Source organism: Eleginops maclovinus, chromosome 15 (assembly GCF_036324505.1).
Source record: "Eleginops maclovinus isolate JMC-PN-2008 ecotype Puerto Natales chromosome 15, JC_Emac_rtc_rv5, whole genome shotgun sequence".
NCBI lineage: Eukaryota > Metazoa > Chordata > Actinopteri > Perciformes > Eleginopidae > Eleginops > Eleginops maclovinus.
This window is the reverse complement of record NC_086363.1, coordinates 4,554,873-4,574,696: the sequence shown is the minus strand read 5'-3', so window position 1 is coordinate 4,574,696 and position 19,824 is coordinate 4,554,873. Positions and strand designations below refer to the sequence as shown.

General features: G+C 41.8%; 1 protein-coding gene across 1 annotated transcript in view; it reads right to left on the bottom strand.

Moving 5' to 3' along the window:
* ryr3 (ryanodine receptor 3) overlaps positions 1-19,824 on the bottom strand; it is a 94,355-nt gene that overhangs the window by 31,915 nt on the left and 42,616 nt on the right. The window contains 19 exon segments of the mRNA XM_063901676.1: positions 944-1,127; positions 1,292-1,424; positions 1,967-2,070; positions 3,450-3,582; positions 6,004-6,118; positions 6,283-6,556; positions 9,424-9,558; positions 10,152-10,254; positions 12,422-12,622; positions 13,097-13,706; positions 14,478-14,690; positions 14,899-15,125; positions 15,230-15,316; positions 16,343-16,505; positions 17,274-17,434; positions 17,535-17,583; positions 17,704-17,867; positions 18,325-18,533; positions 19,550-19,724. Of these exon segments, the coding sequence (XP_063757746.1) occupies positions 944-1,127; positions 1,292-1,424; positions 1,967-2,070; positions 3,450-3,582; positions 6,004-6,118; positions 6,283-6,556; positions 9,424-9,558; positions 10,152-10,254; positions 12,422-12,622; positions 13,097-13,706; positions 14,478-14,690; positions 14,899-15,125; positions 15,230-15,316; positions 16,343-16,505; positions 17,274-17,434; positions 17,535-17,583; positions 17,704-17,867; positions 18,325-18,533; positions 19,550-19,724 (3,440 nt within the window).

Here is a 19,824-nt window from a genome sequence, read left to right as displayed (position 1 = left end):
CAACAAAACAGGGTACCAGAAGGGCATAGATAGGCAATTTTGTGATCATGTTTAAAAATGTTCTGGCACAATGTCTGATCTTTAAACAGCTTACAGTGTTTAACGTATTGATTTTGACTCGCTTCCCATCCCTCTATCCCCACTTTTTGCAATAATAGCCTTCCCCATAAACATGCACCCAGTGAACAACACCCATTGCATACTGATGTGAGCAGGCAAGGCCCCAAAACTGTATTCAAATCTTTACTCACAGCTTCCAACAGTCTGCCTCATTCTTTCTCATAGCTCTTTAACCAGACAAGTATATACATATATATACTAATTACTTTTTAAATTGTATAATCGCATTACTAATCCCCAGACACTTGACCAACACTGCTCATATGTATAAGGGAGAGTGAGTGGATATGCTTTGATGAACTTTTAGTTTAGTTTCTTTTAGTTTATTGATCTTTTCTCCTGGTAAAACAACACTACCAGACAAACAGAGTAATCTTAAATGTCTTCAAACGTGTCTGAAGGGAAACATTAACCTAAACTAACCATGTTTAACATTAGTGTATGTTGCATGATGGTTATTTAAAGTGTATGACCCCTTGAGCATTTAAATCGAGTAATAAAATGTTCTTACCCCACTGAGAGTAATAAACTCCTTCTTTAGAGAAATACTTCAACTTATCTCGTCTCAGTGACTGGATTTAACAGTCAAACTCATTTATATAGCACTATTAAGACACCTTATAACGAAGAATAATGCTGCTATGGATGAGCTCAGCAGCACACTGGCTAATCTAATTAAACGTAACAATTCACCACAAAGACACGATTAGTAGGAGACTATATCACTAGGGACTGCTCAGTGGGTTTTAATTGTCTCAGGATGATAAAAACGCTGAATCATAGGCTTTTCAAATGCGTGTGAGAAACCGGTGCAGGTTCCTACCCAGTATTGACGCTGGCGGCGCTCTTGGGCAGGTCTAGGGCGGGATTATCGGAAATCTTGATGGCCTCCTGCATGGCGGCGAGCAAACCCTGACCTCCCTCTCCCCTCAGGGCGGGGCCGAAACACTCTGGACGTCTGATCAGCAGCTTCACCACCACGTTTGCATTCTCCTCCACACTCTCACCTGGAATACAAATACAGCAGGATGGACGTGGAGGGGAGGATTTCAATAAGACAGTTTTCTTTCAAATCTAAATGCTCATAATCGTAAATATATTCTCTTACTGTATTGATTAAATGTACTCTTTTAAACCTCTTTTGTTTAAATCAGTATGAGAGTCCCCGTACCATTGCAGAAGACGACGAACCTCAGGAAGGACAGGAAGCGCTCTCCCTCTATAGGGTTCCAGCCGAGGTCTGGGTAACCCTTAGCAAGAAGCATGGCACAGCTCTGAAGACCACAGGCTGCCAGGTATGTCACCTACACACACACACACACACACACACACACACACATACACACACACAGTTCCAAAATGCAGTTCCATCCCTGGGTATTATAATGGCACACTCCGTCTTTTTGACTGTCAGTGACAGCTTGAAAGCATCTGCTGAGCAAGCGCATTCAAATGGCACACAATTGATTTCATTTTTCACTGAGAAAACTTGGGTGCCAGGAGGTTTTTATTTCTGTCTGACTCACTTTCACTCTGCGAGAAGTCTGCAGTGAGGAGTTGTAAAATAAAATAATCTCAGCTGTAAATAATGCAGAAACATTATTTTATCTGACGAATCATTTGAATCACAGTCACAATTTCACAGTACCTACAATTGAATGAACCTGAAACAAAGCCTCTCAAAAGACAGATTCATCCACCTCAACACATAACCAAACTCTAAACTAACCCCTGGGCATCTAAACAGAATGACATTGCTTAATAATCATGGTTGAAGGATCACTTAATCACCTTTTCAAGCAAATAATGAGCATCATATGTTTGTTTGTGTACTGAAGTAACAAACCTTCTCCAGATCCGGCTCCTCCAGGGCCAGAGCCAGGCCGTTGTTGTCCATCACTGAAGATGCGGCAACATCCAGCGGAGTGGAGCCCCGCATGGCTTCAGAGGCTACACACACACACACACACACACACATACACATACACATACACATACACATACACATACACATACACACACACACACACACACACACACACACACACACACAGCAAAATATTTTTTTTTTGTTCTGTTCCAAACAACAGGGGGCAGTCTATCATCATATGTTACTGTGACTCTCTCTCTTGCACTTCAGATCAGCAGCATTCAAAGACTAAGTGATACAATGAAATCTAAATTTAATTCCCACTACTTGCTAATCTGCCGGATTCACAAACATAGCACACCGTTAGTAAAACGCCCTTTACATCTTTTAGAAAATGGCACTGGATTGATAATGCTTTTTCATTTCAGTGCTATTTTACTTTAGTCATATGAAACACTCAATAAGACTTGCCCAGAAAAAGGCACACAACAACTTTACAAATATATCAAAAATAAATGATCAATATTATCGGTGTCTCATCTCTAATATAATTCCAAGTACTTTTGCAATTAATATATCAACAGTCAAAGAAATACTGTGATGTTTTGCAGTAAGTGAATCCTCTGCGACTCAATGTGCAAAAACACTTGAGTCCGACATAAATTGTTCCCTCCCTGCTGGGAACATGCTCTGAAGAGGATTGTGTGCAGGCAATTTAGATTAGAAACTACACCGGTAATTGCTTTGGAATAATACCTATGTCCTCTATGCAGGCAGGGTTTAACAGAAACTCCAGGCACGTCTCGCAGCAACTTGTGATTTATTTGTGCAAATATCCAAAATGTCATGTCAGGCATAGCAAACTGGTGTGTTCATATTCTTCCGTTGTCCCCACACCGTGAGCCCCTCTACTCTTTTACAGGCAGGAGCGTGTCAGCAGCAGCAGCAGCAGCCGGAGAACAGTGACTCATCGGTCCTGCGCTGCATGACTAAATAACCCCCATACCTCACTTTCCTGCCTCCCACTCTTCATTCTTCTCTCTCCGTCGCCTGCCTCCCTCTCTGCCCCTTTCCCTTTTACCGACACCCTGGTGTAATGTCGCCGATAAGTCTGTGTCTGCACTTCAATTAGTTGAAAAAAAACCTGGCATCTCTTCATTTCAGGGGATATTACGCAATATTTAGAAGCAGCAAAAGGGCAACTTTTCAGTCTCTACACCGAGGAAAAAACTTGTAAATGTCAAGGAGTTAATTTAACTTCTCTCAAGATGTCTTTCTCTCTCATTTACCACCATCTTTCCTTCCTGAAAAACCTTCCTATTAATATGTCTCCATACAGTTTTAAACCTCTGTCTTTCGCCCTCAGAATGATACACTCTCACTGTAGTAGAAGCGAATGCTGTAAGGCAACTGTCAGCAGATAATAGAGGCGCCTCCCCTCACAAACTCCAGCACTTACCCAGCCCCACGCTGCTGTTCTCCAGCAGGTAGCCCAGGTGGTCAAACATGGCTTTCTGGTTCTGCCGGCTGATACGACAGAAGTAGCACAAGAAGCGACAACAGCTGGCCACCATCTTGGGGAAGGCGATCTCCTGTGGACAAAAAAAAAATTCTATTGAAATATCAAGACTGAAAGGAGTTGACCTGGGCAACACTAGAATTCAAGAGTTTTAAATAATATTCATATCATGGTCTTAAGGTAAAGGTCAATGTCTCCTTGAGTTTTTTTTTGCTGACAGTGGCAGTCCATCCGTCCTTTGTTGGAGGTTTCAGATATACTGCATATTCCTTTCTTTGTGACGGCGCTCTCGCTTCCAGTCAAACGTATTTTAAAAAAGCACTCATCCTGAGACTTGATTCAGCCCAGGTATAATCTAACAAAAGAGCAGTCGGACTTGTCGTACATAAATCTTTGTTTTCTTCTTGCGGTATCTTGCTAATAGGAAAACTTTAAGAGGGAAAAACAGGAGATATTTTTACCATCCCTGCCTCCAGCCTTTATCCTGTTCCTCTCTTTGAATACTCTTTCCCTTTGTAGTGACACAATATTGTGTTGTTTGACAGCAGAACTCTCCAGGATCTCGAGTTCTAAACTCAGCTCCAACATATTGTATCATCCCAAACACTCTTCTGATATCTCCAGGCAACATTTTACAGAAGGATACTTTTCAGACTAAATATATGAAACATTTATCTAAAACTCTTGTGTATGAGCCAGCCTGACATTGATAAGAGACACAAGAAAACACTTTCAAAGATTTTAATCTAACCTTGCCAGACATAAGCCGTTGCAGGAACTCAGACATACTTAATCTTTTCTGAGGATGCAGAGTCTTATATGCTTGACCCCGATAAAACTTTGAAAAGTGCAGTCAATAAGTAAAAAGTATTCTCTGTTCAAAATCGGTTTTACCTCTAAATTATTTTCCATATCGTACTTTTACATTCATAGCATCCTCTTTCTAGTGTGGGTTCAGTCTAAGGTTCCCACAGTGAAGACATTTCTGTCCACACTGGAGGTTAAAGTAAAATGCAAAAGGAATAGATGAGTACCAGAGGAATCCACACCTTATCTCTGGAAAATTACACTCCACACAGCAAAATCTCACCCATCATCAGAGCAGTTTCCATAAATGTTGACCTTTCAATCAAGCCAAATGTTTCCAATCCTAAAAGTCAAAGCAATTTCCTCCTCCTTAAAGTTCAGCCCTGTGAAAATGCTCCCTGTGTGGTTCTGCTGTGCGTGATTTGGAGGATTTTATTTAAGATCTGTGTTGAAAAATAGTATTTACAGTATTGTAACATAATGTATACATTAAGGTGTAATTATAAGAGTAAATATTGCCAACACTATGCACATACAAGCCGTGGTAATGCCACTTTATATGGCCACAGTAAGTGCAGTGCACGTATCATGTGGCAGTAAACTGGTCAGGAATTTATGTCAGTGACGGCGCGATGAGACTGCCGGAGTCACATGTGACGACTGAATGTCTCACTGAGCTGCTTCTGTCTGAGCTTTAATTCACGCTTGGCACTGGACGCTGCATTAAATCACAACCATCTCTTTCAGCTTCTGTCAGCAATGCCCAAAAAGGACAGGCTGGAGAGGCCTCCTGTCACCCTGCCCTGCCCTGCTCTGCCCTCTCCATTACCCCTGTGGTTTTATCTGACTGTTAGGTTGTTCATCTTGGCTCACTTCCCGCTGTCACAGCTTTTCACTGGATTCAAACCACAAACTAAAATATATATATATATTTTTTTACTACTTTCAACTTCCAAAACTTTACTAACATGGGAGTAAGAACTTTTTGAGGGAGCTGCTGTTATGGTTCATTATTTAAACTAGCTTTCTCAGTAAAAAATTCATTGTAACGGCTCCCTGTGGATTTGTCTTGCAAACAACAAAAAAGTTGTGTTTATATTTAGAGTTACCTAACAAAACACTCAGTATCTTAAGTCTAACTAATGTCTTGAATGCATTTCCTTCCTCATGAAACATTCTTAATGCATTTTCTTTTTTACTTTTTCATAATCCTGCAATGCTAACATCCATTTCTACTCGTTAGCATATTGCTGCTTTTCTTAGAGCATTAGGCCTACTGGCATCTGTGGATCAGCGGAATGAGTTTGAAACCATTGGCAGAATTTGTATCATGTCAACAACAACATGTGGGACCAACTCATATAAATAATGTCTCCATAACCCTTGTGTAAAACTCCACAGGAAATCTTTAAAGTTCTTACAAAAATGTGGAGTAAAGTAAATTCTTTCCATAAAACCCCTGCAGTTTGGGGGGGTTATTAAAGAGAAAGTCAACAAGCTGACAAGGGCAATCTCAATTGAAAGTACTTGAACTTTAAAATCAGCACTGATCAGAAGTCATTAAGGCGTCGACATTTCCAAGGCGAGAAATGTCAAGTATTTGTTTTTTAGGGCATTAACAACTAGATAGCAATGGGTTGTACCGAGCACGGCTAAAAGAAAGTCCTAATGGGGTCATGATTCGTACCTGCAACTTGTCTCCACCCAGCACGTTGACCATGACCTCCATGACGGTCTCATGCATGCCCAGCACCCTCATCAGGTTGGGATGTTGGTAGAAAACTTTGTTGTTCATGATGTCGCTATGGTACAGAAGAGAGTCACTTGTGAAGGTCATGATGTTTTGTACAGGCAAACGTCTCCAGACAATATGTCACAGCTTATTGAAAAAAGTTTCTGCAACAATGTGCTCAACTATGTCGTGATAACTATTACCCACTGCATTCATATTGACACATTTTCTTACCCGAGTCCATCGATCATGAGTTTCTCCTCTTCCTTTCCCATGCGCACTGACAGCAGAGACCTGATCTGACCCAGAGACACCAACAGGTTGATAGCATCCTGCACGGAGGCGGCACTGATGGTGTAGGATTTCCTCATGGTGCGGAGCAGCTCCCCGATGCCGTCGTACTGCCTCCGCAGCAGGCTGAACATCACTCGGACCAGCTCTGGGTCCTGGATGTGAGACTCTTGAGCCCAGCTGGTTATGGTCTGAGAGATCAGCTCCTTCAGGTTGGCTGGGGAAGTGGGAACATGCACTACATTAATATCAGTAGAGAGCAGGTAGAGATCATGCAGATTCTTATTATCCGAGGCTAATACTTTAGTGATTACTTGACCACCACTTATCTCTGACATGAAAAGGCCGCTCAGCTAACTATAAAGCAGGGAATCTCTTGTGAAGGCATGTATGCATGACCATTGCCTTTCTCCAGAACAGCTGATTTAATCAACCTGACAATTGGCTGGTGTATTGGTAGAGAACTAAGGACCTGTAGTGTCAAAGCTGGTGCAATTTGGACATGCAACAGAGTTATTATTATTAACTTTAAATCAAAAAAGGGCAGAACTCTGTGGAGAGGCAGAGCTTCAGTGCTCTGCAGACTCACTCTATTGATCTGCAGCAGGCCTTACAGGCTGTGGCTAACAGTATAGCCAAACTCTGCTTCCCTCCCCTGGATCTATGAGATGCATTATCATCATAATGTGACTAAATTTAATTTACTTTTTGGAAGGGGGAGCTTTCAGTTCCAATATAATCCCAGATAGTTTAATGATTAATACTACGTTACAAATCGTCACTATTATCATATATTATATTTAACAGTTGAGTTGCACATTTAAAATAACTTTGGGGCCTTTTGAGAGTTATTTCAAGGTACAATTTTATAGAATACATATAAAACACAAATGATGTCTGTCTGAAAATAAAACGCTCTGTCTGAAACCATACTTTAAGATCTGCTCCCGGTGCCGTCATGCACTGCATCAGACAGCTATTTTACACCTTCAAACAATGGGAGTATTTTAATACAGGAAACGCATTGTACAACCCACAATTAAGTCCATCACTCGTCAGTAAAATAGCTACTTTTACCCTCAAACTTTTCTTCCTAGAGTTAGTTGTAGTAAGGGTTCGGGGATTATTGACTTTTGATTATTATTGAAACTTTTCACACTCTAGAAGAGAATGTATTTTACTGTTTCCAAGGACCTTAAAGAAACAGCTGTGGGCTCTGTTCCCAAGGCACATAAGAAAGGTTTCTTTTTTTGAACAGTGACATGCATTTAAAAATAGAGCACAAGATAGATATAAAGAGACAGATGAGAATGAAACTCTAGGGGAGAAAACAGAAGATACAAGGTGTTATGTCTGGGCGATCCTTTGAATCTGAGTGCTAGGGCCTCATCAAACTTTAATCTCACAGAAAACCACAATAAAACATGGCACCGATAGTGGACCATGAAACCTGGGAAAACATATTTTCAGGATGTCACAGGGGGATTGGGATGCCAGCCTTGGAAAGAGAAGTAAGTAATTTGATTGGAGAGATAAAATGAGGTTCTTCTGGGACCCCGGTCACAGCCTGAGTCTTAACAACAAATGCTTTGTGTTTATTTCCTTAACAATGTGTTCTTATGCTAAAGGCTATTAAGTTGAACTTGGCACCCTGACAGAGGAACTCAGTGAACTGCAGCGATGCACAGAGAGGCGGAGGCTGAACCTCTCTGAACGATAACATTGTAATTCCAAAGCTATCGCTGAACTTTTGGTGTTCAAGTCAAACAGTCCAACATCTGTGGCAAACAAAGGGTCAGATTGGAGCAGAATTCTAATGAGAGACAGACGGGTGCAGAGAGAGAGACAGCTGCCCTGAAGGTGAATGTCTCACTGATTCACATCTGCTCTGCTTTATCTCAAACACCAACAACCATGGGAGTCATCACTAACACAAAAAACAACCCTGACTGCAAGCTAATGTGTAAATGACCACAAACAGGCAATATGAAATGTTTCAGAGCTACTCTAAGATGTTATTTTAGCAAACTCTAGCTGGGCTGTACTGTTGATTGTACATTCTATGTCATGTCATATTGAATTATGGCCCAACAGTACTATTTGTAATCCCAAAGAAAAAGCAGTTGATTGATTTTCCCGTCACTCAGATTATACAATAGGAAGCTGATGCTAAATGTACATATAAGACATTAATATAACTTTTAATATACCTTTTTTATTGTAGAATTGGTTGGAAAAGGAGTAGCTTGTTTCCACAGTCATCATTTATTCTATCTACTTCTATATTATCTCAAATCTGATGTAGATGTCCCACTACATCATCTTTCGGCCTCTGAAACATTTCAATGATGCAGGCTAGGTGTGGGACGCTGGAGTAAGGCATTAAAATGTAAAGCAGCGTCCTGCGGTGGAGCTGTCCATTAGTCCTCCATTATTCGAAACAGAACCCAGCCATGCTTTCAGCAAAGGGCAGCAGAAGAGAATATTGAAACCATTGACCCCCCCAGGTCCAAGCTGAAAACTTGTTAAACCAGAACCCAGGCGGTGTGTCATGTTCAGTGTCATTTATGATGGATACATCTGTGCCTATTTCAAGATTTCTCGATACCAATTTAATGTTTAATGAAAATGTTGAATGAACTTCAAAGAAAGATTTAAAGTGTGTTGCGGTTTACTGCCTTTCCATCAAACCATACTGAAGCTCTCGATGCGATCAGAGGAGAAGTTGATGCAACAACGGTTCGATCGTGTGCAAGTTGTGAAGCACTGAGTGGAAAGTTAAGTGTCCCACTGCTACCTGTATCATCCTATGCAATCAGAGTCCAAGTACCCACCAGTGTCAGATGGAAAAGATTGTAAAAACATGCGTTTGAAGTTATTTTTACCCAGTTTTTAAGAATGTTAAGCCTATTGCAAACAGGCTTGTGTGTTGGACAGCTCATTGGTCAAGCATCAAGGGATTACTTAATACTTTAGAGGTTAATTTGTCTCGGCATCTGGTCCTTAATCTCTTTACAGTGGATTTAAATCAATTTAAAATGCTCACTGTTTCAGAGATGATCTTTGTGGATGAGAGATACTTACTGGGAGCGGCCTGTTCCTTCTCCGTTGGTTCTGCCTCGGGTTTCTGAGGTGGACCTTTGATCTTGTAGAGCAAAGCGAGGAGACGGCCTTTTATCGAAGTGTCCTGCTCTTCCTCTTCCTCCTCAATGGGAATTCCTGCAAGGGGAAACACATTTCTGTCAGACATTCAGACATGTCAATACCAAGTTAGTGGTACTGTCCTTCCGATGAATCTATATCAAAACCGGCTAAGTCTTGTGTGTTAAGACTAGACTAAGACAAGTATGTTGTTGTTTACTTCGGTGCCAATACTACATCATGCCAACGTCAATGTGAGGCATATAATGAGTACAGTACAAACATCCCTCTTTACCCTACTTATTTCAGTCAAAGATCAAGAAGAATCACTTTGTGTGAGAAGATATCTTCAGTTTCTAATTAATAAAATGTGATTTTCGAGTGTGTTAATGGCCTATTCAGTTCATTTATAAAAAAAAATCTAACAGTAAAAGGAGTCACTAAAGCAGTTTAACAATATTCGGTTAATCCTCTTTGGCAGGAATACAGTTTATATGCCTGTAATCGACCGTTTTATGATGTGTATATCATTTCTTAAAAGCCTGCAAATTAGCCTCTCTAGAAGTCTAATATACCCTGCATGGGCTGCAATTTATTGAATTATTAACATCCCTGAATCGACATCAACAACATTCGTAAAGAATAAAGCAGAGCGAGCCGTCGGACTCTACCACAGTGGAGTCGCAATTCTTCGTGGAAGATGTTGAGTTCCTCCTGGATCACCTCCGGACAGGGGCAATCCTCGCCTGCACTGAAATTCAGCAGGATATTGATCTGCAGGAAACAGACAAACATATAAATGAGGTTTGAAGGAGGGAGTAGCGATGGGAATATAAATGTTTGAGAGAGCAGGAGGGAAGAGGAGAAGGAGTGAGAAATAAGCCTCCAAGTGTGTGAAAGAATGACGGCATACAGAGAGAGAAGCACCATTAATATTCGGAGCCATGACTCAATAGCAGAAACCTGTGTAGCCTCCTGCAGTGAGAGCTCAGACAGAAACTTTCAATAGTATCCGTCTGATCAATGCAGTGAGGAACAGTATGACGCTTTTTAAATCAAGCCTAGCATATATGACATGATTTAGAAATCGCTTTAATGTTATTTTATTCTAAGTGCTGTGTTTGCTGGATGTCAGACTAAAGTTACATGAGCTGCTTCACTCGGCTAAGCAAATGCAGAGTCCAGTTTAGGCTTTTCTGATGTCTATTCCTGGCAGGGCGCCTACAGCATACACCTGCTGCTGACCACTACACCGCTTATTTCTCAGGGATCAGAGTGTGGCTGTAGGGCTGTGGTTATCTGCGAGGGTGTGCAGCTCAGAGAAAGAGCAATTAAAACTGTTTTTGAACATGAAAGCTTTGCAGTGGTGCAGATCTAAACATCTTTAAGGCACTGCAGGGACTCTCAACACACAAGCAAAGTCTCTGAACACAAGCAAGAAAAGAAACTGCTGAGACTTTCTGGCTAATGGGCAGGGAGAATAATGTTGTAGCCCTCTTTTCCTCTTCTACTCGGAGACACACTAAAAGAGATATGGATGTTGAACGGGGACAAGTCATTAGCTACAAAGATCTGAGCTCCTGGCTCTTCGGTGTGCTGACACACAGGTATTACACACAGGGCTGGAAAACACTGAACACAGGGCCGTGAGGGAGAACTGAGATCAATGGACATGATTTACTGGGTGTTCTAGTTAGCCAAGAAAGGGAAATACGCAATCACAGGTTGACATGGAATATTTAAACTCATTTCAGAAAAAAGAGAGCGGAAGAAATTAATTCAGTTTGAAAAGTATGGGTTTCCATTATCCAACGGTTAAAATAATTACTTAATTGTGAGTTCATATAATGTTTATTATTTCTCGTATGTACACATAATAGTAGAGTTTGTAAATATATGCAGGCAGATGTTATGGTTATACATTATAAAAGTCATTAAGATTTCATCTCAATTATGGACTTCACAACCACCCTGGTGGAGGAGTGAATGTGGATCAAAATAAAAAGAGGCTGCCTCCAGAGTGACCACTGCTCTGATGGCAAAAGGGAACCTGAGTCTGACCTCTTAAGAGAAAAAGTCAGATTGCTTCAACATCTGCTATGAGAATATAAACCTCAGGAGATTATTTTGGTCTGTTTCAGATAGCACAGACTGTACTAAAGCTGGTTTCATTTCCTCTCAGAATCTGCTCACAGGTATTTCTCTTTATGTAACATTTTGTGTTGCTTTAAATTAATACTCTGTTTTGGAACATTGCAAGGCCAACTTAAAAAAGCAGAACATTAATGTTGTTTTTAAAGATTCCCACACAGTGAATCCTGTCTGCATTGAATTCCAACACAGTGTAATGCAAAAATAGTGGGACTGAAAACTATTTTGGACTCTTAAATGTCAGCTGTTTAACTCTCGATGCACAGTCAACTCACTCACAGTTCAATTTAGCCTCACATACGGCCCAATGAACCCTTTGGGAAAACCAGCTGGAGATAAAGTTAAAGCTGGAGGTTGGACCTTTTACTTATAATTGAACGTCCGTTGCATTCAAGCCGCTGCCAAATGAGCTCATATAATGCTGAATAAGCACAGTGCTGCCAGGAGAAGCTCTCAGTTTTTCGCTCGTATACCAAAGTTATATATTCCAGAGATGTAGCTTCCACCCTACAGCTAGCTCTGCCGCTATATTGTCTCCCATATGGTAATTATTTTTTCCTGCTAGAGGGGGGAGAAAAAGTTAGGAAACAATAAAACCCTGTGCTCTGATCTCTTTCTTTCACTATGTCCCAGTCAAGGTTATTGATTCTTTTTACCCCCAAAGGATCAGGAGATTTTTTGGGGAGTTTTGTCCCTTTTTAATACCTCAAATCACCTTGAACAGAAATCACATCTCCAACAGGTTGTAAACAGTTTCCCCTAGGTTGTTTGTCCCACTGCGGTAGATTACCTGCTCGTGCGGCGGAGAGCGAAACTCTTTGGTCTTCTTGGCAGTGACGGCGGCGGACATGTTGAACGCCAGCATCAGCTCGTTGTAGCGGAACTTCTGGTTGTACTGCAGCTTGGACACGAAACTGTCTGAGAAGGACACGATGGACTCGATGCGGTGCTTCAGCTCGCAGTCACAGAAGTAGTGCAGCAGCTCGCACATCTGGAAACAAGACATAAATTAGCAAGAATGGCCATCTAGAGAACACCGAGAAGTAAAAGTGTCTCCCTCTGACTCTCAGAAATGGTTCATGGGTTTTTTTAGGGATGGTTTTCATATAAACTGACTGAATGTTGTTCTGTATGTTAAACAGAGAGAAACCCTAACTATTACTGCCATTTCAAAGAGATTATCAGTCTCTATTTTCAGCAGTGTGGACTCGTTGTCATTGATAGGAGCATTAGTATTCAAGCCCTGCCTTCCTCTGCACTCATGCAGTCACTTCTCTGGGAGATATAATTCATAAAAGTGCTGAATTCCTAATAAAAGAGGAATAAGTGAAGCAAATCAGATGAAGGGAAATAAGATGGGGGGATTTAAATCTAATTAAAATCTTAGAATATGAATTGATGGACTTGGTAATATGCAGCTCTGTCCAATGTAATGTCTGAAATGTGTGTGAATGTTGATCACCACCTGGCGTTTGACGGGCTCGGGCAGGGACTTCTCCAGCAGACCTTTGATGAGCGGTTTACTCTCTTTGGTCTCGTCCTCTCCCGCTTCCACAGCCTTCTCCTCGTTCTTGCTCACTTCCTCTTTCTCCCCCGCCACGGCCACCTCGTCCCCCTTGGCCTCCTCGCCTTCCTTGGCCTCCCCGAACACGTTGGGAGCGATCAGGAGGAGGATCATCCTCACCTCCTCGCTGGTCAAGACTCCCATGATTAACAGCGTCCCGATCAGCTTCAGGATGGGGACGAACTGGTACTCCACGCTGCCGCCTACCGGGTCTCGGATGTGTGTTCCTCCGCCCTGCACGGCCTCGGTGAGCATGCTGATGGCTTTTTCCTTCAGGCTGCCCAGAGGGATCTCCGGACTGTACAGGAACTGCTGGCGCTTCGTGTTAATGATGCCGACGGGAGAGAAGTTAACTCGAGGCTTGAGGGAGGTGCTCAGGTCCACACCAGGCAGTGAGTGCCGCTTGGACTCGTCAGGGAACAGTTTGATGGAGCGAGTCTCCGCGGTCACAGGGATGATGAACTCGTTGTTCATCATTAGGCGGGCCTCCTTAGCCGTCTCAAGATGAATGCTGACAACGAGAAAAAGAACGACTTCAATCATCGCACACATCTGGAGGCATAGGCCATTATGCTTATCAGGAAATAACCATTCACTATTCTAGTCCTAAAAATAAGCTCCCTAAGTGGTATAAATGTGCAATTACTAAGATTTGTATAGCCCCACAGCCCAGAATTACCATAATGCATCTGTGGGAGGTGACAGGGCTGTTGATCAATACCAGTGAGTCAGCAATTACGTGACAAGCTGCAGAAACACTGAGTTCTCAAACACATCGTGGCCCATAATAATAGTTTTTAAAACAAAACTCTCCACCCACAGAGATGTTAACACCCTCTTTTAATGCTGTTTGTTCTGTGATAATGGAAGAAAGCACTTTGTCTTGAGAGACGCAGGGGAAATTCACATTCTAGGATTTATACTAATTATGTGCATCTGGGGTTCAGCTGAGAATTCACTGACATTATGTGAGAAAATGAGAGGCGGGATTATACATCGAGGTATAATTGAGATTTATTATGACTAATTTAGAGTTCAGCTCAGTCACTTTTTGTAAATTGTGAGTAGATGTTGTGATAAGTCATAATACTGGCATCGTTAATCCCTTATGACTCATTAGTAGAAATATTTCAAACGGCCCAAAGTTGAGTCACTTTTAACAAATAGTTGTCTTTTATTGTTCAATTGCAGACAAATCTATTTCATTTCCCAAACTGCAGGAAAAATGTATAACAAAATTCAGATTATAATGTTATATTTAAATCAACAGCAAATACCACACCTGATCAGGACATTGTAGAAGCCCTCCCTCAGCATGCCGGACAGGTACTGGTTGTCGATGGTGTAGAGGAGCTGTGATTGGTCCAAGTGGCTGCAGAGGGCGTGAGCAACGCGGGTGTTTCCCAGCGCGCAGAGGGCGCAGTACAGCTTCAGAGTGTGGTAGTGGAACTTTCTCAGGCCTTCAAGCTCAGATAACTCCAGGATGTCCAAACACCTGGGAGAAAGGGGTTCAATGGGGTAATGAAGAACTATTTACACCATTTAAACTGCACATTACCAACACCAAAATGAAACTGCATTCATTAGTAATGCCTAGCAAAAGTCCCCACCACTTTTCAGTTTCCTTTTCTAGATATTCTATAAAGCAGACTAAGGTGTTTAGAGTTCTGTTCTAAGGCTACATCACATCCTCGTTTGCACACCTGTTCTCCTCGGGAATATGCACGGCCATCATCTCCAGCGGTTCCAGACATTGCACCACCCAGCCGTGCCTCTCGCTGACTCGAGCTGCCTCCACCCTGAGGAAGGTGTTGGGCATGCGGCTCCACAGCACGGCCACGATGGTCTGCACATCCAGACGAGGTGGGCACTGCGGCACCGGGTTCCTGTGCTCACTCTTAAATATGGCAGACGAGAGCGGCATGGCATCCTGGGAGCAGAGGGAGAAGACAGAGATAATATAAAAAAGGGACAATATTTTATAAAGGAAACAATGTTAACAGATGAATGGAACAGGTGCTTTTCGACACACACCTTGATCTTGACAAATTCAAACTGGAAGAGGTTTGCACTGGTGGGGCGTACGAACACAGCTGGGAACAGCTTGGTATTTGGCTCCACCTGAAACAAAACACAGCTCAGTCATCAACATCAGAGATTTACTCTTTTAGATTCATGGGATTCATCAAGACATCCAAATGAAACAAAGTCAGCTCTGTGCTAACCTTTCAGCTGAGTCCAAGCTCTTATTCAAATTCGGATTTCTTGTGGTGAGCAAAAGCTCTTTCTAGGGTCTGTTCTGTATTCAAATCCAACACATTGCACAAGGCATTTTAGCCTCTAAGCTCAGGGGTTAGCTGGAGTTTTGAATCGAGGTTCAATAACTAGCCATTGGTGTAGCCATTTAAGACTCAAGAAAAATACAAAGGCACTAAATCAACTGAAGCCATAACAAGACCGATAGCTTTTCATCAAGTTAAAGCCTACCGACTCCCTCAGAAGGCTTCCTTTTTTTAATTCAAGACTAACTCAAGGCCTGAGAAGAACAAAGAAGAAAGAAAAGACAGTAACAGAGACACAGAAGTGAAGAAAACTTGGGAGACAGATCTTCTAAAGGCATCATTTTGTCGTCTAGTCAGGTATTCGATTTGATTTGTTAAACTGCGAGATCAGTGAGGCAAGGCGAGGATTACTGAGCAGATGTCTGTCTTTGTGGAGACTCTTGAATTGAAAACCAATGAGAATTTAATGGTGTATTTTCCCAACAGCCTTTCTGCAGGGCTAATTTACTGCAGTGCAAATGTGTTCAAATCACCCAAGGGGAAGAAAAAAGGGAGAGTGTTTTCTTAAATGTGTGTGCATGCGGTACAATTATGTCTGAGTGGAATCACACCAAAGATTTTATTACAATGAAACACTCAAAAGTTCCCAAACTCTGTATATAATAGAGTTGAGACTAGAAGCAGAATTTTAAAAACATTTTAACATGCTTTCTCCAGTTTGAATAGACAATAAAACTGCATGCCAACTGTAAGGAATACAGAGGAGAAAGACTGTATATTTACTGCTGGAGAAAGAATGATAAAGTGCACTTACTGAAGTTTATGAGGCAGACTGTCCCCCAAACGTCTGTGCTATTATCTTTACCTGATAGGATGTGGACAGCTCCTTGCCGTTGCCAGTAAAGGAGACGAGGCCAGTGGCCAGGTCGATCATGCAGCCGATCTCCAGGTCAGAGTTGGAGCGGCTGGAGGAGGACGGGTCGATGGCGTCCGCTCCACACACGATGTAGCAGTTGCTCCTCTGCACACTGCAGCCACAACAGCAGGAAACGAGCTCAGCAAGCATAGACCCATTTAAAAATTACAAAGCCCAGGGCAGCAAATCAAACATAACTAGGTTTGTGCAGACACATCAATCTGTGTTGACTTTCGTCCCATCATACTTTCTCGTTACAGACAGAGCTCTTTTCAGCTAAAGATGCAGTGCCATTAAAAGGTCATACTTTAGATTATCAGTATGGCAACTTACAACCATACATGTTTGTTAATCAACAATGATTTGCTATTTGGACAGAGGCTATGAAATACTTTGGATGAAGTTAATGTCCAATATACTTTTAGCCAGAACTGCATTCACTCACAATTATCCAACTATTATTATTTCTTTCCTAAAAAAACATGTTTTATCTTTTTAAAATGATCATGCATCATACAGTAGGTCTACCATATTATCATGGATTAATTAAATGTACGTGAAATTAAACAAAATTTGAAAGGGTGTGTGTTGCAAATGACTGAAAAAGGGTTTGGTAAAATTGTACAAACATGTTTAAATGATTAATATCTAAAAAAACACTTTAAGGCCTCGTACAGAACAGGATCCACGCCGAGACTACTTAAACAATACTGTATGACCTTCCCTAAATAACTGTATGCTGGCTCATATCTGATATTCCTCGGAAATCCCTAATTTCCTTAGAGAACACTGCACACACTAAAACTGCTGACTTCCCCATCTACATTACACTTTTATGATGTCCTATAAAACCCAGAAATTAAAATAAAAGTGAGCTTGCCTCTCGTGTACCCGCCCTCTCTCGTCTCCCAGGGTGACGGTGACTCTTCGCATCTTGTTGAGGCCGAAGTTCTTGCTATAGAAATGATAGTCCGGTGTGACCCAGCCCACCCAGATTGAAGCAGGGTCTTGTCCGGCAAACACTCGCACTGAGTGGTAGTACTGCCATTAAAAAAACACACAGAAACAAACTGGATAATTAGAGAGGGCAGTCACCAATAAACAATGTTTCTAGAGTTGTATTTGTGGAGACTGGATTTACAGTTGTGATGCTTCCATAGTCAACAGTTCCATCTTCTTTTGGAAGATGGCTGCAGAGACACATATTTACAGAAGCAAGTTATAAGAACACAACGAGTATTTAGTATATTGCACCAAATCATTTAATTAATCAATCTGACACAAACATTCTTCAGTGCTGTGACAGTGACCTGAGTTTCAGCGAGTCGTCCAGGATCTTGTCTGCAGAGTAGAACTCCACTGGCATGCTCAGTCTGCAGTAGGTCATGTCACTGTTGCTGTTCTGCGTGCCGAACGTCTTGTGGGTGACCTTCAGACAGGGAGGGCTGTCCACTGTGCCGTCAATCCTCGTCACCTGAGGAGTTATGAATCAGAGGGAGAGAGTGAATGAATCTTCAAAGAAGTGGATGAATACGCAACATCAATAGTTCCATCACCTCCAGCAGCACTATCCAATACAGCCATGTTGGTATGCATAGAGAAAGTTAGAGAACTGGCCAAAGTTCATATTGCCCAGAGCATGCAGTATACCCACAACAACCGGGGTTTAAAGGGGTTCTTTTATGCTTTTGTATAATTTGTTATATAGGTTTTGTTTTAGTCTGCAAGGCTGAAATCCAAGTCCTGCATAGGGAGTTTCTCTTCCATACTGTCTTCAATTCCACTGTCATATAAAAAGGGATAAATGCCCAAAAATAATATTAGAGAAAAATAAAAGTCACTTTTTTATCAAAGCTGCGTGTTACTAATCTCTGAACGAGAATATCTGTTGCAACAAACATAATAGGACAATAATAATGATGTTTAATCACCTCGATATGCTGGTGATCTTTGGGTATGTTGACAAAGGTAGGCAGGCGCTTGCTGAACCACATGGTGATGTCTCTGTTCATGTTCACACCGAAGGGCTCGAAGCCCTCCTGGAGTCCACACATGGTGTAGTACTTGAAAGTGCTGGCGTCCTTGCCCAGGTTCATGTGTCCGACCTGTCCGATGCCCATACTGCACACGGGGATGAAACCTGGAGGAGATTTAGGAGACATTTATGGGCTTGCCAAGTCAATATTGGTCTAAGAATGAAATGTCATTCTGTCATGCCATCCTTTGCCAAATAAGAGGTTCCTTTGTTTTACAAAGTTGGACACCTTTCTTTGCACATTTAGTTAAAAAGTTACTCAGAGTTTTTTTCCTACAGTGGACGACGTGATCCGTCTTCCTGCCCTCAAGAGTAACATTTAATTATTGTGGTGTTTTAAAAAACCTTGGCAAGAAAATACCTCGGGACATACAATGAAGGAAAAAGGGGAATGTATTAAAGTGGCAATAGACTACTTTTCCCCTCATTCCAATGCTGCTCACAGCAATTACTATCCACTGCTCGTCTGCCAACAGCCTGAGGTCTCTGCCTTTCCTCTTGAGTCGTGCATAGGGAGGCTTTCCCTCACTGACACTGAAACAACCCCCTAAACATTATGCAAAAAAATGTAGGATGACATCGCAACCATATGAATGAGCATCTAGTGTCATCTGGGAAACTTTTTCGGCCACTGCTAACTTCTTTCACTGACACAAGTTGGCAACACCGCATATACGGCATACCACATACCGGCTTTTTGGAGTGAATTGAGCCTGCTAAGCAAAGAAAGTAGTAGCAAAAACGTGTCTATGCCCACTTAAATGAATATATTTAAACTACTAACACTATTCTATAAGTTCTTGTCAGATGAAAAAGTCTTTTGAAATGTATATCAGTGAACAATCATGTAAACAGTTTGTAAATTGTGCATACAGCAGAATGCATCGGTACATCAACCACAACAATTACTTAACTTTACCTTTTCTGTGTCTGTTTCTAAAGGATGTTCATTTAGTCATTGGCCAAAGCCACAATGGACTTCCAACATCACTAGCATTTCCTACTGTTTTGCCTCATGCCAAACAAACCCCTTCCTACCTCTAGAGATACTGTGGAGGAAACACAGACAGAATAAATGAATAACTTTAGCTCCAACAATCACTGGAATATGGAGCCCTCACCGTCCTCCGTCTCAAAGTCGGTGAAGCAGAGCTCGGAGCCCTTGCTGGTGATCAGGAGCTCTCCGTTCAGAGTGAAAATCATGGATTTGTCCTCCATGTTGATCATGCAACCGACCACGTCGCCCTTTTTCCAAGGTTGTCCGAAGTAGCGGCTGCCTGCGTGCATACGGCGACCCTTTGGAAAAAACAAGAGAGCTTTAAATGTTTTTGCAGGATATTTTATGACCTCGTCAAATATTGACCCTATAGCGAAAGCAAAATCTTTGTCATTGACA